The sequence below is a fragment of the Giraffa tippelskirchi genome, chromosome 11 (assembly GCF_054371585.1).
Source record: "Giraffa tippelskirchi isolate mGirTip1 chromosome 11, T2T-mGirTip1v1.2.pri, whole genome shotgun sequence".
NCBI classification, from domain to species: domain Eukaryota; kingdom Metazoa; phylum Chordata; class Mammalia; order Artiodactyla; family Giraffidae; genus Giraffa; species Giraffa tippelskirchi.
The window spans coordinates 121,212,156-121,237,859 of record NC_137285.1 but is presented as its reverse complement, the minus strand read 5'-3'; the positions used below and the strand labels follow the sequence as shown (position 1 = coordinate 121,237,859).

The window sequence follows — 25,704 nt, the reverse complement described above, 5'->3', positions numbered from 1 at the left end:
CCCTTTGTCAGCAGATGTCGTGGGTGCCCTAAAATGGTGAACAATCTTTTCCTTTTCCTGTTTTAAGTCCTCCTCTTTCATCCTATCTCAGTCGATATCCACAGAATCCTGCAAAGTGGATGTACAGTATGTGGGATCTTAAAAAGTCAGACCTAGGACTCCCCTGGTAGTACAGTGGATAAGAATTCATTTGCCAATGCAGGGAACATGGGTTTGATCCCTGGTCTGGGAAGATTCCACATGCTGCAAAGCAACTAAGCCTGTGCTCCAAAACTACTGAGCCTGTGAGCCGCCACTACTGAGCCTGCACCACAACTACTGAAGCCCACACACTGCTGCTACTGAAGCCCGTGAACCCGAGAGCATGTGCTCCACCAAGAGAAGACACTGTGATGAGAAGCCTGCACACTACAATCAAGAGTAGCCCCACTCACTGCAATTAGAGAAAAACCCCAGGCAGCAAAGCAGATCCAGCACAACCACAAGAAAAATTTAAGAAAATTTAAAAAGGTGAGATCTGGAAAAATTATGTAGTCATCCGGCCCTGCCACATCTTTATATATAGGAGGAAATGGTTTATAAGGGCTCTGTCCTGGGTTATACAATACATAAGAAAGAATCAGGACTGCACTAGCAAAGGTTTCATGCTTCAAATTACTCTGATCACATTTGATTTATTTTGTGAATTAGAAGTCCATATGCATGTACTTATAAGGTTTTCTTTTTTTCTCTTTCTCTCTTTTTCTGCTCTGGCTGTGGGAGACTACCTGAAAGATAAATATTTGATAAACAATGACTGATCATTCATTGGAATCTATGGGACAACCAGAAATACATTCTAAATCCAAAGGGAACATATTCCAGGATATGTCACATTCTTCCTCAGTATCCCTCTTTCCTCCTGATGCTGGCTGGGGTGGAGCTATAGTCAGGCAGTCTGCTACTCCTTTTTTGTCATCTGTCCTGTAAGCCTCCTGCTGGGGACCCAGATAGCGGTCAACATGCAGGGTTGAGAACATCTGACCACACACCCTAAGCCTCATCATGACTCAGCATGACTCAGCATGGCTGTGTTGGGGGCAGACCCTCGCCCATAAGGCTATGCAGACAGAGGAGATAGGGAGCAGGGCTCTGACTCAGATGGATGGCCTGAGCATGAATGCCAATGGGAAGGAAGCAGTGGAGGTTTAGACAAGAATGAATTATGAATTAAAGGTAAATTGGAGCTTATTTAATTGGAGATGAGATACTGGAGAGGATAGAGGGGCCTGGGCTTGTAGGCAGGAGAGTCATCCAGTAAATGTTTTCAGAGCAGTTGCTATGTGGTAGACACTAATTTCAGTGCTTGAATCATAAATAAGACATGTATCTTGCTTTCCAAGAGTCCTAGTCAGAAACAATAGTTCATTATAATATATACAATATTACAATATTTTACATACTTAATAGAGATATATGTGGGAAGGGAAAATTATGACTCTCTAATTTTCTTCTCTGCAAGCAGATTAATAGTTAATTAACTTGGCTGTTGTAATCATTTTGCTATGTATATGTATGGGCTTCCCTGGTGGCTCAGTGGTAAAAGAATCTTCCTGAAATGGAGAAGGAATGGGTTCGATCCCAGAGTTGGAAAGACCTGCTGAAGTAAGAAATGGCAACCCACTCCGATATTCTTGCCTGGGAAATCTCATGGACAGAGGAGCTGGGTGGGCTATAGTTAATGGGGGTCACAAGAGTCGACTAAACCATCAACACCACCATCATATATATATATATATATATATATATATCTCAAATCATTATGTTGTACACTTAACACATGTATTATTTTTATTTAAAAAAGAAAGAGAAAAAAAGAATGACTCAAAATATCTATATCTCCAATCATCCTTTTGATGTAAGGTGTGACTGTAGTAGCTATACATGAATACTTGTTATAATATTACAACACTGAATAATACTTAGTGAGCATGCATTGTGTCCCTATCTCTTTACACAATAAATTAATTCTCATGATTTATCCTATAAGTCATATTATCATCCTATATTTCAAACACATGGAGACATTAAGAACTTTTCCCAAGGTTATTTAGGTAGCATTGGGATCACTGAACTGCTCCCAATTCCTCATAATAACATTTGACTAAAGCATTGTCATCCTTATTTGATCAGGAATGTGCTTGTATTCACTGAAGACCCGACACCCTATATACCTTTACCTGATTTTCCTGACCCCACTAGACTTATGAAACCTCTGATGTAGGAAAGAAGAGGAAGGGAGAGTTTATTGTGGTGAGTAATGAAGTCTCTTTCTGTGACCAAGGGGTTCCTCTCTAAGGCTCAATTATTCTACCTCACAGTATTGGGGCTTCCTTGGTGGCTCAGTGGTAATGCCTGCCAATGCAAGAAATGGGAGTTTGATCCCTGGGTTGGGAAGATCCCCTGAAGAAGGAAATGGCAACCCACTCCAGTATTCTTGCTCAGAAAAGTCCATGGACAAAGGAGCCTGGCAAGGTACAGTCCATGGGGTCGCAAGGAGTGGGACACGACTTAGTGATTAAATAACAACACTGCATGGTAGCTAGTTCTACATATCTTGAAGGATGATGGAGAATGGGTATTCTCGATTATGAGAAACCCATTCATCTCTCAAGGCTCACCTTACATTGCTTTAATCATGTAAGATCTGTTGGTATATTATTTACTCCCCCAAAATAAAGACATCATGAGGCTCAAACTGACCTTGGAGAAGTTAACATATAAAACAGGGTCCTGCACTGGTAACATTTGTGAGGACTCATTGTCAAAGCTCTGCAAAGGGAGTTTCAGGGAACTTGTAGACCTTCTCATTTTTTGTACTCTTAACTCATCACCACAGCACTGCCCCTGATGTGGTTTATTGTCCTCAGTGCTTGGCACTAATTAAGATGTCACAAAGACCTAAATAAATAGATATGCCTATCTTCTAGGTTCATTGACTTTAATACACTCTCTTCTTTAACCAAACTTGCTGCTTGGCCAAGGGGTCAAGAGGTCATTTGGGCCAGTATGGACTTAACCTACAATCTAACAATCTCTGTAGTCCAGTCCAAGCTAGAGCCTCTTTTTAACCTGAAAAAAGATAGGGAAAAGGGGCAGTTTAACCTGCTTCTATTTCTTGTGTCCACAGTGGATGTCCACGTTGATGCTTTGTTGTAGAAAGAGCAGATTCTTTAGCAGCAAGAGAACTGGGCCTGCATCTTAACCTCACTGCTTACCAGCTCTGTGAGCTTGGACAGATTATTTCATCTCTTTGACCTTCAAGTCACCCACACTTGAAAAAAGACAGTGTAATGTAGACAATAGGTGAGCCCAGAACACCTGGGTTCACATTAAAAGTTGGCTACTTATTTAAGACATTCTCTTATATTTTCTGTGCCTTGGTTTCCTCATAGGCTGAGAAACATTAATGGACTTCTGAATACTGGTAGAGGATAAACTAAATTAATTCATATAATGAACTTAAATTATAACTTAGCATATGTGAAAAACTCAAGAAATATCACTTATCATTAGCATGAATTATGAGGTCATGAAGAGTCAGACATGACTTAACAACTGAACAATGACAACATATTTCAGGAGATATACTTCACAGAACTACCATATTAAAGGAGACTATTTAAATACCTAGAATGGTACCTGACATGTAGAAACATTTCAGTAAGTGTTAACTCCCATCCTCTTTTAATTTTCCCCTCATCTAAATCTCTTCTGTTTCTTCAAGTGACTTTCCTGTGGTCTCTAGTTCCTTAATCATCCTGTTTCCTGTGCAACTTCTGGTCAGATTCTTAGTGGATCTCTTATGCTTCAGGATCTAGGGTTGTACATGCTCCATGTGAAGTGAGATTTTCTTAAAGAGCAAGGTTGCTGTCAGCTGCCTTCATCTGCACCTCTGCCTTCAGGTGTTTCAGCCAGAAAGCTAAGCTCTGGACTTTGACCACAGTACCTGGGAAGATGGCCAGACTGGGGGAGGGGAAGGCTCTGCTTACACAGCATCTCAGGCCATTGTTCAATGATGTATTGGGCTGTGAGAGAGTCTGTAGATCTTTAAGAGTGGTTGGTGTTATTTTCTAGAACTTACCTGTTGCTTTGAAACATCTGGTCCCTAGTAAGCCTATAGCTCTCACCTGAATTGCTATTACTGGTCCTGACCGTGTGTATCTCTTTTTGTCTTCAATAACCCCAAAGATAGATATAATTATTATCCTTATTTTACAGATATCAAGAATGTGTTCAGAGGACCAAGGCCCCCAAGTTGGGCTGGGGAGTCTCACGTGGTGGTAAAAAGTAAAATGCTGCTGCGCTGGGCCTCGCTCCCCTTTCCCCTGCTCACTTCTGTTCTCACAGTCTATCTGCCCTGAGACTCGCGACTCCACCCAGAGCCGCCAACCTGTCCTGACCACCTATCTGACCCAACAGACCTGTAGCCCTTCTGGGCTCTGATAGCCAGCAACTAGTCTTGGCCCTGCCCTCTCTGTGACCTCTGATAGATACATCTTGCACCCCAGCTCCCAGAGTCCCCGTGGAGACCTCGGGTTTGCTGAGTCAAAGTTTGCTGAGGTTCAAGCCCAAAGAAACTCCTGCTCCCAGAGTTATAGTCCCAGACTTCTCCAGGCCTTCCTCCTGTATGCAGAGCCCCGTTCCCCTGCTCTCCTAGGCCTATCCATCTCATGCTCCTCAGCAGTGCAGCAAAGGGCTTGTGAGCTGTGGATTCAGAGTCTGATTTGGGTCCAAGAACTAGTGATGTCTCTTACATGTCTGACTTTAGGCAACATGCCTTGACTCCTCTGAGCTTAGTCTTTGTCCCCTCATCTCAAAATAAGGATGATGATCTTATCCAATTTTATAGAGTTTATGTGGGGTTAGAAGAAAATGTGACACACTCTGAAGTAGCAGCTTATTTAATTAGACTTTATAGAAAAAAGGAAAGGAAAATGAACTCGCTCAGTCATGTCCAACTCTTTGTGACCACATGGACTGTAGCCTACCAGGCTCCTCTGTCCATGGGGTTTTCCAAGCAAGAATACTGGAGTGGGTTGCCATTTCTTTCCAGGGAGATCTTCCTGATCCAGGAATCGAACCCGGGTCCCCCACACTTCATGTAGACTCTTTACCACATGAGCCACCAGGGAAGCCCTTAGAATATAGAACTTCTCAATAAATAGTAGATTTTATCATCCATTAATGCTATCCATCTTCTCCACAACTCTCTTACTCACTCCCCATCTCCTTATTCCCCCACATGCCTCTTCATTCTCTCTTACTTATAGTGATTTCAGATGTTTAGAATGGGATTTAGGGGATAAGCCATTAACAAATGAATTATTTCTTGAAGGAGCCACACTCATCAAATGGGTCATCTCAGCAGCATTCAAGGGGAGGAGAGAGGATGAAAGTCAACAACGGGAGCTCAGGAGGGAAACCCAGGCAGCTGTACTCAAGGAACTGAGAGTAGGAAGCTGAGGACCAGTCTCTGGATGCTGGGCTCGTAGGGAACTGCTTCAAGGAAGTGGGACACAGACTGGGAAAAACAGTTTCAGACTGGAAGTAAGGACTATTTGATAGGACAGATTGAAGAGAGGGCCTCTGGAGGTTTGGAGCAAGGGGATCCCTGTCACACGAAGAAAACCTGGTCCCTGTGGATACTAGTTTCTTTCTGCACATATCCTATGGGGTTCCTGATTTTAGGCCAGGCTTCACAAAGCCCTAAGTTCCCACCAGCTAGACCCCTGAATGGGGAGAAAATATTGTGGTTTTCACTCACAACTGTTTGTTTGCTCTGGTTCTCTGTTTTCCTCAGCTCAGCACATCCGCTTGGTAATTTGATTCATCCAATGAAGAAGTGAGGGAAGAGCCTTCTGTCATGTATGTCCATCATTGTGTGTATAGAGAAGAAAAGACTAAACTGTAACAGCACAGACGTTCATAGAGCTATGTGACTTTAAGAATTCATTCATCAAGCACAATCTTCAGCTTACCCTGTTTCATTTACTCACGGTGAAGCACTTTCTCTCACAGGGAGGCACTCAGGGCTTTTCCACTGAGCCCTTGTTTTTGTTAAACAACATAATATGTGCAAAGTTCTTATGCAAATGAAAATTCTCTAATCCTGTGTCACATAATAATACTCAAATTCCTGTTTCAGAAGATAACCTTCCCATATTGGAATAGTCATTTTTGACTATTGTCAAAAATATTGACTATAGTCAATGTTGTTAAACCCAAATTGCATGCATTGGAACATGATGACACCTGTGACCCAGAGAGTCACCCTTGACTTCACAAAGCCAACTGCTTAACTGAGGACAATAATCACAACCACCACCATTTTTCTACTTAGTATACTCTTCTTTCTAGTATACTCTTCATATACTCTTCTTTCTCTCTTAGTATACTCAGCATAATAAGTTAAATGATGTAAGCTACACAAAATCCTTGCTGAAATGTCTGGCACATTAGTAAGGTTTCAATAAACACCAGTTATCTTATTATTACTGTTACAAATGCACTGGTGTAAAGTGCAGAATAAAATAGTCAATAAAAATGGCAAAAGACTCTACAGCACTTAGCATATATAAACCACAAACTTTGTGCATATTTACTCTCTCAATGTCAGAACAATCTTATGAGGATGTTAAAACTCCATTTTACAGGTGTGAGAATTGGGTCATACAGCCAGTAACTGGTGCTGAGTTCAGCCACTCAGACCACCTGACTCTATAGTCCATGCTCTTAACCAAGGCTCTCTACCCCCTAAGACATCCTTGAAGTAAATGGTTCAACCTCTGAAGTGAGTTAGTGGAGGCAGCTAAGTGGAGAGGATGTCACGTTCTTTCCTAGAGGTGTGAGCAGAGAAGGGAAGAAGAGCATGCTCTCTTCGCTCAGGAGCCAGCACACATACACTAGTACCAGTGGGCCTGCTCAGGAGAATTTCCTAGCTGAATGAGAGGACCTCGGGATGTCTTGCTGGTTGAGAAGTATAGGGTTCAATAACACTCCTGGGTTAAGCATTGAGGGAACTTACAAATTTAACCAACAGAAATTCTCTGTCGGTAGAACAACCATTTTATCTGCACTGTGCGCTAAGTCACTTCGGTCATGTCCAGAAGAGAAATGTGAAGCTCAGGGAAAGATGAAGACTTTCTCAGTGTGATGTAATTTGTCATGGAAATGCCCAGGATAGAACTCAAAGCTCCTGACTTGCTCTCCAGGGCACCTTCCCTGAGCCCTTTGGCCTTGAACTGTACTCTTTCTAAGAGAAGGAATAGATGGAACCTAAAATATCTTAGGGTAGTTTCCACGCTACAGCCAGGCTGGGTGGGATCCTGGTTAGTTCTTTAAAAATAAATATGCCATTTGAATACAGAAAAAGGCAAACCCTGCTCAGGGGCTGGGAGGGAAAGGCTGCCTTCCCGGGTCCTGGTCCTACAGATAATGCTATCTTAGCCCTAGCAGGGCCCCTCCCATGACTGGGCCTTGAGGTCAGTCAGCCTAGTCTGGGATAAGACAAGCCTATCATTCAGACCTGGATGCTGAGGGGGAGAGAGGAGAAAGGGCTTATAGTCCACAAACTCAGTTATGACTCTTCTCTCCCTAAGAAAAGGAAGGATGCTCAGAGGTCTATGTATAGCCTGCATCCCTTTTTGTGTGCTTCAGCCATAAAGAGCTCTCCGCTTTCAAAATGATGGTGAGGTCTTTGCACTATATGCCATCCCATACAAACCCCTGTCTCAGCCCATACCTGACATGGACCATATCTCTCTTCCCAGGCCCACATGCTTGTCTTTGCATAATAGTAAAGGGATCATTGAAAAATTTACTTTTTCAATTTTTTCTCTCATTTCTCTTTCTTCAATGACTTAATGGAAAAAGTGCATGCATTTTTCCCCTATAAATTGACAATAGATTTAATTTCGCAACAACTTTCTCGTGCTTGTATATATTCACAATAGGTTTCATTTGTTATTCTTGGAAAAAAGTTACAATACATTTTGGTAAACCAAAGAGAAACCCATACAAAGCCAGAAAATAAAAACTAGGCCTCAGTTTTTTATCAGTAATATAAATATTATGAAACTAACACAATTATGTGATAATTAATATATAGCATCTAGTTATATGCCTGACATACCATAGAAAATCCAGGAAAGGCACTGCAGGGTATTTCAATGACAAGCTGCTGACCCTGACTGTAGGATAGTAAGTATAGAAAATACATAGTTAATTTTCCCTGGTGACTCAGATGGTAAAGAATCTGCTTTCAATGCAGGAGACCCAGGTTTGATCCCTGGGTTGGGAAGATTCCCCGGAGAAGGGAATGGCTACCACTCCAGTATTCTTGCCTGGAACAGTCCATGAACAGAGGAGCCTGGCAGGCTACAGACCATGAGGTCACAAAGAGTCAGATACGACTAACACTTTCCAACCCAACAAAAGTGACTAGGGCAGCATTAGGATGAAGGTCAAAATTTAATTTTTAATAATAAAAAAGACAGATTTTATTTTCTTGGTCTCTAAAATCAGTGTCAATGGTGACTGCAGTCATGAAATTTTAACAGGCTTGCTTCTTCGAGAAAAGCTATGACAAACCTAGACAGCATATTAAAAAGCAGAGACATTACTTTGCCAACAAAGGTCCACATAGTCGAAGCTCTGATTTTTCCAGTAGTCATGTATGGATGTGACAGTTGGACCATAAAGAAGGATGAGCACTGAAGAATTGATCTTTTTGAACTGTGGTGTTGGAGAAGACTCCTGAGAGTCCCCTGGACAGCAAGGAGATCAAACCAGTCAATCCTAGAGGAAATCAGCCCTGAATATTCATTGGAAGGACTGAGGCTGAAGCTGAAACTCCAATACTTTGGCCACCTGATGCAAAGAGCTGACCCATTAGAAAAGACCTTGATAGTAGAAAAGATTGAAGGCAGGAGGAGAAGAGGATAACAGAGGATCGGATGGTTGGAAGGCATCACCAACTCAATGGACATGAGTTTGAGCAAGCTCTGGGAGATTGTGAGGAAAAGGGAAGCCTGGCGTGCTGCAGTCCATGGGGTCACAAAGAGTCAAATATGACTGAGTGGCTGAATAATATCAACAAATCAAAAAGAACTTAAAGAATAAGACTTTGAGTTTTCTGACAATTGGCACTGGACTAGAATGAGTAATCTGAGGTCCTGTAGTTCCTATTTAACTGCCCTCAGGTAGAAATCTCTGCAAAGAATTAATGGTCCCCCAAACCAGTGCCCTGAGAAAATATTTTTTTCTCATGCAAAAAGTCCAAACAAGTCCTTGTCTTGTTCCCTGAAGTCAACAGAGAATGACTCTGGCCCACCTTCAGGGTGAGGGAAAACTTGAGGAGTTTGGGACAGTGACTTTGGGGGTTCACAATCTTCTTTGTCCACCAAGTTTAACACTCCTGTCTACTTCCACAGCTAACACAGTAGGTGAGAGACTGAAAGTGCTGAGAACCTGAGATCTCAGATGCAGGAAAAGAGGAGCTATTAGTGTTCATTCCCTGTTTTTTCTTTTTTTATTGAACTCTAATTGATTTACAGTAATATATCACTTTCAGGTGTACAGCATAGTGACTCAGTATTTTTACAGGTTATATTCTATTCAAAGTTATTACAAGAGAATGGCTATATTTCCTTGTGCTGTATTATATGTCCTTGTTGCTTATCTATTTTATACACAATAGTTTTATTAGGTTGACCAAAAAGTTTGTTCAGGTTTTTCTATAACCTCTAACGGAAAAACACAAAGGAAGTGTTTGCTAACATGGTTATCTCATAATCCCATTTCCTTAATTCGTCCCTCCCTTCCCTCTTCCCTTTGGTAACCACGGGTTTGCTTTCTGTATCTGTGAGTCTGTATCTTTCTGGCATATGCACTCATTTGTATTATTTTTTATATTTCACATATAAATGATCTCATACCAGTCATTCATTCCCTATTAACATTATTAACATGCTCCTGAAATGTTTTAGTCCAATCATCTAGGAAATATGAGTTGTCAGTCAGAACTTTTTTTTTAATTGAAGGGTAATTGCTTTGCAGAATTTTATGGTTTTTCTGTCATACATCAACAAGAATCAACCCAGACCTCCTCCCATCTCCCTCCCCATCCTACCCTTCAGTCTGTCACAGAGCCCTTGTTTGAGTTCCCTGAGTCATACAGCAAATCAAATTAAAAAAAAATTTTTTGGTTTCCTTTGACATCAGAATTAAACCTAGGCACTAATGAATTAAACAAGGCCAAATATCTCAGATCTGAGACCTAATCTTTCTGTCCCCTCCCCTCATCCCTGTCCCAATGCCACACATTATGCAGTTGAGTTTCCCACATTGCATCCAGAGTGCAATGGATAAGCCTTGCCCTTGGAAAACCACCTTAGGGATCATGGTATCTCTCCTGCCGGGTAAATATTAGACCTGTATTTTTCAAAAAGGGTAAGGATGCAATCATAATGGGAAGATTTAATTCATCTATCTATTCATCTATTCACCACCTATCTATCTATAATATTCATTCATTCATAAATGTAAGCAAAAAGCTTACAGAAAGTATGAAAGTGCTCAGGTCCCTGTGTGTGTGTGTTTCTGTGTCTGGGTTGAACTTCAGTGGACGTACAACTCTGCTGCCCCACCGTGGTCTCAAGACTACCCTGCAAGTCTCTGTCAATTGCTTATTTGATTTTGAGATGCTGTGTAAACCTGGCCCTCTCTGTGTTTTAATTTCCTCTGGATAATAATTTTCAAAATAGAATAATTGTGTCATATGTAGGGCGTCATTTTTGAAAATTAGACAAACTGCAGTTTGAGTTCAGCCTTTGAAACATATATATGGCACTGAGAAATTTAATTAACTTGTATAAGTCCAAAAGTCTTCAGTATGAAATTTGTATAATAGGGTCTCCCAAATAGGAGACCCTATTATACAAATTAGATCTTAATTTCTAATGTATCTACATACTTACTATAGTTCCTAGCATAAAGTAAGACCCTTATGAATATTATCTTTTAATATATATATTTTAAGCACCTTCAGCATATTATTTGGGCTTCACTGGTAGCTCCAATGGTAAAGAACCTGCCTGCAGTGCAGAAGATCCAGGTTTGTTCCCTGGGTCAAGAGGATCCCCTTGAGAAGGGCATGGCTACACACTCTAGTATTCTTGCCTGGAGAATTCCATGGACAGAGGAGCCTGGCAGGCTACAGTACATGGGATTGCAAAGAGTCAGACAAAACTGAGTATATTATTTTAATGATTTGAGTTTTACATGCAATATTTCTTAGTCATTAATACACTATGCAGAAATCATTTATCCCCCTTTTCCAAGTGAGTAAAGTATAACTCAGAATATGTAAGAAAATATTTAAGCATTATATAGCTAGAAAATAATTTTATTTATAGAATACTCCAACAATACAAACACTCATAAACTGAAAATTGATAGTTCTTATCCCACAGTCCTAATCTCATTCCTCTTCCTACAGGAAACCAGCCTTAGCAGTCTGATGTGAATCCTTCCAGAATGTATTTCTGATTCATGGGGATGGAGGTGGGAGAGAGGGAGAGAGAGAAAGAGGAACAGAGGGGTGAGGAAAGAGATTCAATATTTGTTTATCTGTTGAAAGCTCTTCCTATTATGTTAAATTGAAGGTAATATTTCCTTTTTGAAATCTGGGATAAATAAAGACAGATTAATATCTAAAATCATTTGAAGGTCTGTGACATTCTGAAAATGTAAATTGATATTTTACTATGCTTTGCTTTACTATTAGAAATGGGAAAAGGGTGTAGCCATCTTCTCAGGAGACATCACTGGGGAAAAGGAAGCTGAAAGAGGTACCCAAATACCTTGTCTCTGCAAGGTGGGGGCACCTACCTTCAGTCAAGAGACCTCTTCAACACTCCCTTCATAGGAGGCTCCACCCATCTTAACCTGGTAACCACATCAGTATGTCCTTCCCTCTGATGGCCATAGCAACAGCTGCTGCCGCTAAGTCGCTTCAGTCGTGTCCGACTCTGTGCGACCCCATAGACGGCAGCCCACCAGGCTCCGCCATCCCTGGGATTCTCCAGGCAAGAATACTGGAGTGGGTTGCCATTTCCTTCTCCAGTGCATGAAAGGGAAAAGTGAAAGTGAAGTCGCTCAGTCGTGTCCAACTCTTAGCGACCCCATGGACGGTAGCCTACCAGGCTCCTCCATCCATGGGATTTTCCAGGCAAGAGTACTGGAGTGGGGTGCCATTGCCTTCTCCGATAACAACAGCAGCAGCCTACTTTTCTAAACGAACCTTCCAGATATGTATCAGAGAGTATTAACACCCTGATAAAAATATATAGTTTGTCCTTTTTTATCATTATGATTACCACTGACATTCTCAGTCTTTCATGTGATCACTCTGGTTACACTGATGGTCATCGACTGTGAAACATTAAATCAGAGAAAAGGTAACTTCATGCTTACAGGTTTAAGCTGAAACTGTTAAGCAGAGTGAATTAGAAAGCTTACAAATATTTTCCAGAAAGTGTGAAATGATTCTTCTCCAAATTAGTGCATAGAGAAGAAAAGTGGACAATGGACCCCATATTAGGATAAGCAACTCTAGCATAAATCTGCACCAATTTTTAGTCCAGACACAAAGACAGGCACTGTGGATCATGTCGCGGAGGAAAGAGGGGAGAATTGATGGGAGCAAGAAACAAAAAGCCATTTGATCTAAGACAGTGGAAAAGAACACAACAACAACTGATTGTAATGCTAGCAGTGCAAAAAAGATCCTGGTAAAGAGATTAAGGCATAATGCAGGGAATAGCAGACAACCACGTGGTAGTCAAAGGACTTGACTATCAGTAAAAGGATCCCATAAAGAGTAATCTAAGGATGGAACAATATTAGATTTAGGCTTAAAAGATAAACTGTGAGGCATTAAAACACAGGATTCCATGACTGTGGGGAGGATGGTGAAGGTTAATTCGTTTTTCAGTCACTAAGTCATGTCCTACTCTTTGCAACCCCATGGACTAAAGCATAGCAAGCTTACCTGTCCTTCACTATATCCCAGAGTTTGCTCAAATTCATGTCCGTTGAATTGGTGATACTATCCAACCCTCTCATCTTCTACAACCCTCTTCTCCTTTTGCCTTCAATTTTTTCCAGAATCAGGGTCTTTTCCAGTGAATTGACTCTTCAAGTCAAGTGGACAAGGTATTGGAGCTTCAGCTTCAGCATCAGTTCTTCTAATGAAAATTCAGGGCTGATTTCCTTTAGGACTGACTAGTTTGATCTCCTTGCAGTCCCAGGGACTCTCAAGAGTCTTCTCCAGCACCACAATTCAAAAGCATCAATTCTATAACGCTCAACATTCTTAGGGTCCAACTCTCACATCCTTACATGACTACTAGAAAAACCATAGCTTTGACTATATGGACCTTTGTTGGCAAAGTGACGTCTCTGCTTTTTAATACACTGTCTAGGTGTGTCATAGCTTTCCTTCCAAGGGGCAAGAATCTTTTAACCTCATGGCTGCAGTCACCATCCACAATAATTTTGGAGAAAATAAAATCTGTCACTGCTTCTATTTTCCCACTTCTATTTGCCATGAAGAGATGGGACTGGATGCCATGGTATTAGTTTTTTGAATGTTGGGTTTTAAGCTAGCTTTTTCACTCTCCTCTTTCACCCTCTTTAGTTCCTCATCATTTTCTGCCATTAGAATGGTATCATCTGCATATCTGTAGTTGGTGATATTTCTCCAAGCAATCTTGATTCCAGCTTCTTGATCCACATTAAGTTTTCTCAGGTGAAGATAATGACCAGATGCACTTATCTCACATGGAGAGGAACATAGGCTCACCAAAAAAGGGTTCTTTCCTGATGTTGACCAGAACTGCAGCACCACCCATGGGACATGTAGAACTAACAGAATGAGATGGAGATGCTGGCAGAGAGGGCCAGGTATGACTGTGAGACTGAAGTAGGAGCTTCTTGGTGTTAGTCTCTATGGGTGTGACTGGTAAAGGAACCACAGAGGCCTTTGCCTTAAAGTCACTCAGAAACCTGGGCCACAGTTCAAACCTCAGATGCATAAGAATGCGACAATGGATTTAGATAAAACTCATGATGATCAATTTAGGTGAATAATGATCAATTTAGGTGAACTTGAGAAAATGGGCAAATGTGGGGGAAAACCAGGAAACTAAGAAAATCTTTTTCACTTTTGGAGGTCTGGAAGTGATGGTCACTTTATCCTAAGTGAGAACTTTAAATGGCATTGTAATAAAAAGTAGGATTGGAGTAAAAGCAAACAAATAAGGCAGAAACAAATACAAATGCACAATATCTGACACATGATTTGCCTCAATAATTTTGGGCAGTTTCTGATACAATTAGTGCTTATTTACTGCTTATGTCATGGGCAGATACTGATTATTAGGTAGTTCTCCTGGGTGCTCACCTCCAAGCAGAGGTACAGCATTTGAATTCTCTTCTTCAGAATCTTTTTATTCCTCCCAAAGGAAGGAGAGAGGTATTGGGACAAATGATGGGATGTCACCCCTGATTTTTCCAGGAACACACTATTACCTTCATATTCCTTTATCCAAACCTGTCACATGGCCAGCTTAATCACAAGGGCTGATGGATCAGATAGAAAGAACATAAGATTTCAGGGATCTGCACTGTCTCTGCCATACTGGTCATGAGCATTTAGCATTATCTCAAAATCTTCTTTGTTTCAAAAAGAACAAAATCACTAAAGGGAAGTTCCCAGTAATGTATAGAGATTTCTGATTGGGGTACACCATATGCTAATATATAAAAATGTTGCAAGTTAAGTAATCAACCATTAGAGAATCTCAAAGTTCATAGAACATTTAGAGGCTTTGTACAGTCATCTACATTTTTCTTGAATATTTAAAATGCTAGTAAATAAATGTGTTGCTTGTTTTCAGATATTTATAGCACTGGGCAATCTTTGAGATAGTCTGTTCCATTTGTGTACAGCTCTGATTGTTGAAAAGTCTTTCCTATATCAATCTAAAAATGTGCTTCCTTGTAACTTCCCACAATAGATTTTAGTTACTTTATATAAAGAAACTCAAAATATGGAATATTAGCTTTGCTCAAAATGCCACTCTACCGATACATTACTACCCATCTTACTTTCTTTACATAAAGTTCAATTCTAACCTCTTCTCAGTTTCTATCTATGATTAGAAGATCTTTGTCACTCTTATTTTGCTTTCCCCTCTCCAATTCTTTCATATATATAGAATGTTAGCCTCAATTCATATTTAATATCAGGTTAATGGGTGCATTTTCAGTGCTCAAAGACAGATTTAGGCTAAAACGTCTAACCAGTATAAATATTACCTTTTAAAATGTATTTGTTGTATTCACCTGTTCCATTATGACAACATGATGAGGAGATAAGGAAAGGAAATTTCTGATACATTTTCTCTTTTAAAGTCGCTTCATATTAGTTAACTCTTTCTTATCTACTCCTGGCAGTGTGAGCTGACCATCTGTTCTATGATCCCAGAAGCTTTTGATAAATAGGCTGCATTTCTTATACTCCCATTTCAAAATATTTAGATTCTGTATTTCATGTGTTTCTCCCTAATTAGGCTAAACAGCCCTTTAAATTAGGGATTGTATTTTATTCACCTTTGTTAATCCAGTACCTACTGTAGGATCTGAGACAGTTTAGACACTTAATGAGTTTTGGTGAATGGATAAATTTTAAATAATCCCTCATGTATCTATTAGATATGCACTATGATGCAAACTTTCCACTGAGACTCAGGGAAGGAGAGATACCCAGGCATAGAGATATTACAGAGGAATAGACATCTGTATGCTGAAAGTTGATACTTCTAGGCACACCAGGAGGTTTAGGAGCAAACAGGCACACTTTCACAAACACACTATTCATAAATATACCCTTGCACACAGACAAGCATCATGTGAGTCTTACATATACTCTCACAAACTTTGCCTTACCAACCTTCTTCTCCTTTATAGGCTCACCCTCTCATACATATTTAGGATATGATACCTTGAGTCATGCAACCCTCACCCAAGACTTCAGCAGATATGTAAGGCCCTTTTTAAAGTGTGATAAATCGATTCAGTATTCTACTTATTTTCATCTGCCCAGAACCCCAGAGATAGAAACACTCCCTTCACTTGCACCACAAACTCTCTCTGTATAGTTATATCTTATTAAGTTTCACAATGTATGATATGGGATAAAATACTTAACCTAAGGAAATCAACCCAGAATATTCATTGGAAGGACTGATGCTGAAGCTGAAGCTCCAATACTTGGCCACTTGATGCTAAGAACTGACTCATTGGAAAAGACCCTGATGCTGGGAAAGATTGAAGGCAGGAGGAGAAGGGGATAACAGAGGATGAGATGGCTGGATGGCATCACTGAATCAGTGAACTTGAATCTAAGCAAACTCTGGAAGATAGTGAAGGACAGGGAAGCCTAGTGTGCTGCAGTCCATGGGGTTGCAAAGAGCTGGACGTAACTTAGCAACTAAACAGCAACAACTTAAGCAGCCCACCTAAATCTCAGTCCCTTCATCTGTGCATTGGGAATTATAGTGAAAAGTAATTCAATTTTCATGCTGCTTAATTAGATAAAAGTTTGAAGCTCTCAGGACATTAAATAGCAACGGGAAGATTTGACCACATAATTGACTTTATCCTATTAATATTAGTACATCCTGAAATCATGTTAGAATCTAAGTTTATACCTAAGCTTTTCAAACAACCTTAAAAATACCTGTATTTTCCACTTATAAGTTACAGAGGTGAACCTTAATCTTATGCAGTACCTATGCTTATCCCTATTACAATTCACTTTGCTAGTTTTGTTCCCTTCCCTATCTGTCAACAATATTTTTGAATCCAGCTGTTCAACAGTGATAACATTTGATAATCATGCTAAGAGCTATCAGAGGAGTCAAGGCTACTGAAGGCTATAAGGGAAATCAGTAAGAAGTCAGATAAAGGAAGTGGTTGGGGAAGATTCTCATGGAGGAGTACACAAAAGATGGACAGAAAATAAAGAAGAAAATTATACATGTAATATAGAGACACCAAGGTACTTGTGATTTCTATAAGGTGTGTGAGTAAGAGAGGTACCAAGATAGGAGGATCTAGCACTTAAGATTTGGATCTGGGAGATTTCTGGCTGAGAGAAAATGACGGATGAGGTTTTTCCATGTTGAAGTTGCTGGAATACTCTTAGAGAGCTCACTGCCTGGATAGGCTGTCAGTATGGAGAGTCTCTAAGGTGAAGCAGAGAGAATCTAGACTGGACTTGCTATATCCTGGGCTTTGTATAAGATCTAATCAGATAATAGGATGTGGGGAGGAGACCCAAGTAGAAAAACCAACTTAGAAACACAAATAACGACAATCCTCAGAGAGCCATGAGAACTAACATTTTAGATCGCATGCTCAGGACTAGCCTAGCTCCATATAGTAGCACAGAGACAACAGCAGATGAATGTTGATTAGCATAACTTATAACATTAGCAACAGACTGTAAGCTATATTTCTTTGTTTAATTTTTATTGAAGTATAATTGACTTGCAATGTTGTGTTAGTTTCAGGTGTATAGCAAGGTAACCCAGATATGTAAGTGTATTCTTTTATTATAGATTCTTTTCTATAATAGGTTATTACAAGATATTGAGTATAGTTCCCTGTGCTATATAGTAGGTCCTTATTGGTTACCTATTTTATGTATAGTACTGTGTATATTTTAATCCCAACTCCTAATTTATCCCTCCCCCACTTCACATGTTTCTTTCTAGCTTGACTATTTGAACCAAAATGAACAGCATAGAGACAAACATTTTGAAGAAAGTTGAAGGAAAAACCTATTCAATCAGTGCACAGCATTACTAATGCTAGGTTTTCTGTCTTCATTAGCAGAAAAACTTCATAAAGTAAAAATGCTCTGAGTTCTTCTCTGTCAGAAGGAAGTGAGGAGAGATGGAAACAGGAGGTGAAATATCAGGAAGCAAATTAGAAAATTGGAAAGAAGAAAATTAGTATATTGATGTTTACTGGGAAAAAGGAAAGGTGTGCTAGGGGATCTGACTTCAAAACTAGCTGATAAGAAATTGGTTGGTTGCTATTTAATTTTTAATTGTATCAATTTCCCTTTAATAAAATAAAACGTATGGATTTGCTAAGGGAAACTGAAGTTTCCGGAGTAAGTTTCTAGAGCTGTATACATTTGCTAGTTTTCCATACTTATAAAACAACATCATTTCTAAGAAAGATTCAAAACATAGATAAGGGAAGATGATATCATTATAATTCTATTTTATAGAGCACACAAAGTATACCTCCAATTATTTTTCAGACCAACCAAGTTTGAACCAGGCTATGTTGTTGTTCAGTCACCAGGCTGTGTCCAACTCTCATTACACCATGGACTGCAGAAGACCAGGCTTCCCTGTCCCTCACCATCTCCCAGAGTTTGCCCAAGTTCATGTTCATCGAATTATTGATGTCATCCAATCATCTCATCCTCTGTCTCCCTCTTCATCTATTTATCTTGATACTTATTATTCCTTTACATACATGATCTGGAATGTCCCATCTCACTATTTCCTATATCCTTTTCCCCAAGATCACTAACATTATATTCATTATTAGAATATTTTATGTATTTATTCTTATATATGCTCTATAATCAAACATTAAATAAGTAGTATATATAATCTGCTCAAGTCAACTTACAGCTGTATGTAATAATTTAAATCTCATCTATCTTGGAAAAGAATGAGTGAGCATAAAACCAAGTTTCTCTTCCAATAATGAGAAAGGCCAAAGTATCCTAGAGATCTCAAGGTCCTGAAACAAAAGCTCAAGCAAGCCTACTGCTCACAGAAAGCAGACAAACAATGCTTCTATGAATCTTCTTGGTCTTGATGCTGTATATAAGGGGATTCATGAATGGAGGAAAGAGGAAGTAGACATAGCTCATGGTAATGTGGACCACATGTGGCACATGCGTCCCAAACCTGTGGATGAAAGTCAGGCCAATCACAGTAATGTAAAAGACCAGGACACAGCTGATATGGGAGACACATGTGTTGAGAACCTTAGCTCGCTCCTCTCCAGAGGTGATGCCCATCACTGTCTTAAAGATTAGGATATAAGAGACGAGGATCATCAGAGCATCTAGGAAGAAAGTCAAAGTAATCAGAATAACTGGGTACAGACGATTAAATGTAATATCAGAACAGGCAAGTTTCATGACATCTTGGTGGAGGCAAAAGGCATGAGAAAGAATATGGGAATGGCAGTATGGGAACCAATAGAGTGGCAGAATTAGGGATACAATGGACACAAAGTCCCCCATTAATACCCACAGTCCTATTTTCATCACCCGGGAAATGGTAAGAATGGAACTGTACCTCAGAGGGCTACGGATGGCAATGAAACGATCATAGGCCCTGGCAGGCAAGATACCTGATTCTACAATAGCCAGTGTGTGAATGAAGTAGGATTGAGTGAAACAAGCACTCTGGGCAATTTCCCTCTGATCCAGCAACAGGACACCCAGGACTGTGGGCATTGTAGTTAGCATCATCCCAAAATCTGTACCTGCCAGCATAGTCAGGAAGTAGTACCTGGGCTCATGAAGACTGTGTTCATTCCAGATAAGGAAGAGCAGCGTGCCATTGCCAGAAAGGATGGAGAGGTATATGATAAAGAAAGAAAGAGAGATCCGGTGGTGAACTGCTTTTAAGCCCAGGAAACCAGTCAGCAAGAAGGGGGCTGCGCTGTTGTTGGATCACATGGTAGATTTCACAGGTGAAGTGCCTTTTTCAAGGCACTCTTATTATGCATTTGTTCTTTCTCTCCATCTTCTTACAGCATATTATCAAGCCATTTTTCCCCTTAAATGTACAAGAATTTATCTCAGTCTTAATTAATTATAAATCTTTATCCACAAAGCCTTTTCCTGGAATAATAAACAAACATAATACTAACCAAGTTAATAATCTCAGCAATTTACTCTTCAGCATCCAGCTTTTATTCTATCAATCACACATCTATATTTCTAGCCTTTATGCCTCGTTACCCAAATGATTCTGTGGCTCTATTTCATACTCTTCACTCCTTTATTCCTCTTCATATAATCTTTCATATTTAGGTATTTTTCCAACATGAACCAATTAAGATTTTCTCTCTTGAAACCAATCAGATATTTGTGTCACTGATTAATCACTGAAGAATGATTAATCCATAGAATTGAGTCCATCACCAAGAAATATTTAAGAAATATCAATAGTGATATCTCAAGAGGAATTTGAATAAGGAGATGACTTGTGAAAATCTAGAGAAATCATAATAAGTGGGCATTAATGCATGTATATTAAGTCACTTCAGTCGTGTCTGACTCTTTGGAACCCTATGGACTGTAGCCTCCCAGACTCCTCTGTCCATGGGATTCTCCAGGCAAGAATACTGGAGTCAGTTGCTATTCCCTTCTCCAGGGGATCTTCCCCAGCTGGGAATTGAACCCACATCTCCTCTCCTGGATTGGCAGGCGGGTTCTTTACCACTAGCGCCCCCAAGTGGGAAGAGTTGGTAAACTCGTTTTGGGACGGTGTATGGAGCCCCACATAGACACAGGGCTCAGGACATTTTCTGTACTGCAGAATACCCGAGACCTGAAACACCAAGACACAAACTTTATTTTTTTTTTTTTTATAAATTTATTTATTTTAGTTGGGGGCTAATTACTTTACAATATTGTAATAGTTTTTGCCATACATTGACATGAATCAGCCATGGGTTTACATGTGTTCCCCTTCCTGGACCCCCCACCCACCTCCCTCCCCATCCCATCCTTCTGGATCATCCCATTGCCCCGGCCCTGAGCCGTTGTCACATGCATCGAACATGGAATGGTGTTCTGTTTCACATATGATAATATACATGTTTCAATGCTATTCTCCCAGAACGTCCCACCCTCACCTTCTCCCTCAGAGTCCATAAAATTGTTCCATGCATCTGTGTCTCAAACTTTAAAACAGGAAAAGAGATGGTAGTTGAGAGCTCTCATTGGAAACATTTTGAGGAAGACAACTCCTGGAACAAATGTCTCAGAAGCCAGAAGCCTAATACTTATACTGAGTCATAGATTTTAAAAAGGCATGAGTATCTGAATGACAAAAGCAATATCAGAAATTCTTAACTGAATGCATAAATTTTACACAGCCACCTCTATAGAAAAGATAAGGCTCCCAGAATGAAAAAGATGGTTGCTATATTGCTAATGGAGGCATCAAATAGAACTTCTTGCATTTATGAATCTAGAAAGCTCATAACCAGAAAAAATTAAGAATAGGCTTCTATATAAAATTTTGAAATATGACATATTTATAATTATACTCTTATCAAATCAAGTTAGCTTTGTTTGCCTTTAACCAAGAAATTTCACAGCAAGCTGATAGCAATAACCTAGTGGCTCAAATGGGTAAAGAATCTGTCTGCAATGCAGGAGACCTGGGTTTGATCCCTGAGTTGGGAAGATAGCCTAGCGAATGGAATGGAAACCCACTCAAGTATTCTTGCCTGGAAAACTCCATGGACAGAAGAGCCTGGCGGGCTGTAGTCCATGGGGTTGCAAAGAGTCAGATATGACTGAGTAAGTAACACTTAACATAAGAGAAACATTAGTTTCTTCCAAATTCAATTGAATCTATATGTACCCAGGGTCTTTTCTTTTTGAAATTTTTATTTAACACCAAAAGCACTTTGTATTGGAGTATAGCTGATTAGCACAATGTTGTGGCAGTTTCAGGTGAACAGAGAGGGACTCAACCATAAATATACATGTATTCATTCTCCCCCAAGCCCTCCTCCAATCCAGGCTGTCACATAAACAGTGAGCAGAGTTCCATGCACTGTACAATAGGTCTTTGTTGGTTATCCATTTTAAATATCTCAGTGTGTACATGACCTTCCCAAAGTCCCTAAATATCACTTCCTCCTGGTACCAGAGTCTTGTTAAATATTGTTTTCTCTTATAAACATCACTACTGATATCTCTGAGGAGGAATTCAGAAAGAATGAGATGACAATCTTTGTACCACTTCCATTTCATAAAAATATAAAAATAAGAATAGATTTTTGAAGATTTTGCATATAATAACGTATCTAATAAAGAACAGTGGATGGTGAGTGGAGATGGACAGAGGAAATGTGAATGTTCTGCGGAAATGACCACCACTTCAGGGAATACTGTCAATGACAAAAAGATCAGTCTGGACATGGAAGTGGCAGGTACTTTGTTGATGTGGATACTGATGAGATTGCCACTAAGTTGATCCACTGAACTATGACCTATGTGGGGCTCCCTTGTCAATGCCTATTTACCTGATGTGTAAATCATCATAAATCATCATTCCTACCTACACCAACCCCTTAACCTTTCAACACTGTATTTCTAAAATAATAAAACTTGTGAAATGAAAAGAAAGAGAATGGATAAATGCAAAAGTTTGTTGTTTGGAATATGTACAGATGACCTATTAGGACCAACTGTCACCCAGTGAGTGGATCAGAGGAAGGAAGCAGGAGAAAAATCCAAACTTGCTTAAATGGCATGGACTTGTAAAATCTGAACTGAAGGTTTTTGATTTTGGAATTTGAAGTAATTCAAGTACACAAACTGTATAGGGATTGCTTTGGTAATAACCATTAAAATGTATTATTTTTGATAGACTAAATTAGAATTGTACTCTATTCATTACCTCCAGTCTTTAGCAGGAGCCACACTGGGATTTAATTATGGCAAATGGCAGTTCCAGAAACCGTCCTCATATTCCCAATATGCCAGAGGGAGTAGCCGCCCAGTTTAGGGTGTCTCTTATTTGCAATGTGTGACAATAGTAGTCACTTCAGTAGAGTATCTCATCACCATCAGGCAAGCTTGAGGCTCCATCAAAGATGCAGAGATGGCTAGAATTTACTATCTCCTCTCCCTCCTCAGTGGCTCTAATGGTAAAGAACCCACCTGCCACTGCAGGAGACTGGCTTGAGAAGATCCCTCGGAGGAGGGCATGGCAACCCACTCCACTATTCTTGCCTGGAGAATCCCACGGACAGAGTCCATAGGATCGCAAAGAGTCTGACACGACAAGCGACCTGGCATGTGCTCACTGCCTTCTCAGAGTCTTCATTGGTCTGATTCTCTGAAAATAGCTACCCCTGAGTCCTTAGTAGTTTCTAAGAGTAACTCAGATAAATCATTTAGAGTTTATTCAGCTTGCTGTGCTGGCTAGAGACTAGAGAACTGTTCTAGAAACCTATAGTACAGACATAAGAAGTTGAAAAATGAAGGGAAAGAAGAGAGGACGTTAGAATTATGCTGAAGAAATGGAAAAATCTTCTCTTTACTTCTGTGTAATCTGAAAGCACCTCATATGCTCAGGAGTCAGCACCTCCTGATTCCATTTCCTTCACACTTAGATATTGCCTAAGAATCTGTACTCCTTTGTAAAAAAAAAAGTTATATCTAGATATCTATATATTTAGATAGATAATTTCAACTAATAATGAGAAGACAGGTTGCAGGCAGCAATATCAAGGATCTCAGCTTTTAAATGAAAGTTTAAATTTTGTCTTAGGTATAAATTATGATGGAGAATAGATGTAGAGAAAAATTGTGAACCCAGGGAAGCATTCGTTTTAGGATAGAAAGACATATCTCAAAGAAACTGGACAAAGAAGTAGGCAGAAATATAAGAGGATAGTAAAGGTGATCTGTAATTTAAAAAGCAAACGGAAAATAAATTTTATAGAATTAGGCAGTGCTGTAGTTTAATAGTGAAAAATGTCATAGAATTTCCAAGTAAGATAAAAATGGAAAATATCCATTTGGGGGGCAATAGGCTTTTGGTGATCTTGACATTTTCAATAAAATGGCAGAAATACATTCAGAATGATTGCAAAATGGAAAATGAATACTTAATGAGAGAGTGAAAATATATTTACATTCTACAGATGAGAAAATCGAGCCTTTAGTAGGTTACACAATTTGTCAAAAATCACACAATTAATAGGTGGTATATAAGAATTCAAACTCAGGTTTATTTGACCCCTGAACTCATGATCTAAACCAACATCCATTGAATATAAATGCTAATTCTCCTGCCCAAGTTTGCCTTCCCATATAGTATCCTATTTCCTAAATTACTCATTTCATTAAAAAAAATAAGTCTAAAATGCTTTCTCCTCCTTAACAGCCATGCAGAGGATTTACTCTTAAAGCATTTTTGCTGCATCTGAATCCATGTATTTCCTTACCCAGGCCACAACTTTTTCTTTGTGGTTCCTGAGCACGGTCTGCAGATTGGTTTGTTCCTGTATCTTTACCATGTGTTCAGAGTCCTGATATGTTTATTTCTTAAAGAAACAACTCCCAAGGGAGTTATTCCAGCTCATTTCCGACATAGGCCATTTGGGAATACCAAATGATCCTTTTTTCCCTCTCCCATCTGAAAAAGATCTGGCCTGCTGAAGTTGCCCCCTGGGCCCTCCTTTTCTTCTCTGTATGGAGAATCTCTAAGTGAAGCAGTGTCTCCACCATCAGATGAAGCAAGCCTATCCAAGTCACTCTCAAGAGTTCTGTGTGTCATAGAACAGGAAGATAAGTCTGATTCTTCAAAACTGTTGGCCTTGGCAAAAACTATTCAATTCTTCTTTTTTTTTTTTAACTGTTCTTGAATTATATTTTGACACACCACAATATTTATAGGAACAGCAATATGAAGAGACCATCAGATCCAACTCTTTACCAAATTTTTAAAGGGAAAGTGAAAGTCGCTCAGTGTGTCTGACTCTTTGCAACCCCATGGACTATACAGTCCATGGAATTCTCCAGGCCAGAATACTGGAGTGGGTAGCCTTTCCCTTCTCCAGGGGATCTTCCCAACCCAGGATCGAACCCAGGTCTCCCACACTGCAGGCAGATTCTTTACCAGCTGAGCCGCAAGAGAAGACCACCAAATCCTTGAGCCACCATCTATTAATAAAATTTCATCAGACATCTATTTGTTGTTTCTGTGGATTGAAAACTCCCTACCTCTTGAGGTAATGCATTCCATTTTTGACTCTATTATATATGTGATATAATTATACATTGAAATATAAATCTACTTCTCTGATCAATCTACCCCTTATCCCTAGTCCTGATCTCTGAAGTTAAATGATCAAATTTAAACAGTCACATTCATATCCCACCTCTAAATGTTGAAAAAAATCTACACTAATATTTCTGAGACATCTTTCTTGATAGCTGAGCATCCAGTAGTATGTTAACTATTTGTCACATAATGTTTCCTAGTTCTGATTCTTTTATTATCATCCTGCTCCATAGTAATCTGGATGTTATCAGATCAGCCTCATTCTGCAAATACCCACTGAACCATATGCTTAATTTCTATTTTAGCAGTCTATGATTGTGCAGGTCTGCAAATACATATCCAAAACCCTTGTCTCAAGCTGCATTCCAGAATCCAGTCTTTCAGATTTAAAAAAAGTCATAAAGTGACTTCCCTGGTGGTCCAGTGGCTAAGACTCCCTGCTTCTACTGCAGGGGGC

The 25,704-nt window shown here is 39.7% G+C and overlaps 2 protein-coding genes and 1 long non-coding RNA gene across 8 annotated transcripts in view; 1 reads left to right on the top strand and 2 right to left on the bottom strand.

The window, feature by feature from the left end:
• The window catches only part of LOC145525710 (hemoglobin subunit epsilon-1), a 42,387-nt gene that overhangs the window by 10,358 nt on the left and 6,325 nt on the right, over window positions 1–25,704 (bottom strand). The window contains exon 1 of one of the 5 annotated variants that reach the window (XM_081539230.1): window positions 5,807–5,900. The exons of 3 other annotated variants lie outside the window; for them this stretch is intronic. The gene's annotated coding sequence lies outside the window, so the exon portion shown is untranslated. Of the gene's footprint in view, window positions 1–3,681; window positions 4,065–5,806; window positions 5,901–25,704 lie in introns of those variants that run through there. One more of the 5 variants, XM_081539227.1, reaches the window with a different exon arrangement.
• Window positions 3,613–6,008, top strand: LOC145525716 (uncharacterized). Of its 2 annotated transcripts, none has more exons than XR_014068372.1 (4): window positions 3,613–3,702; window positions 4,261–4,329; window positions 5,378–5,589; window positions 5,843–6,008. It is a non-coding gene; the product is annotated as an uncharacterized LOC145525716 (long non-coding RNA). The 2 variants fall into 2 exon arrangements; XR_014068373.1 differs by having other exon boundaries at window positions 3,624–3,702; window positions 4,261–4,322.
• LOC145525269 (olfactory receptor 51B4-like) lies at window positions 18,950–19,888 on the bottom strand. The gene is given in 1 exon segment (XM_081538073.1): window positions 18,950–19,888. A coding segment is annotated over 1 exon segment (939 nt).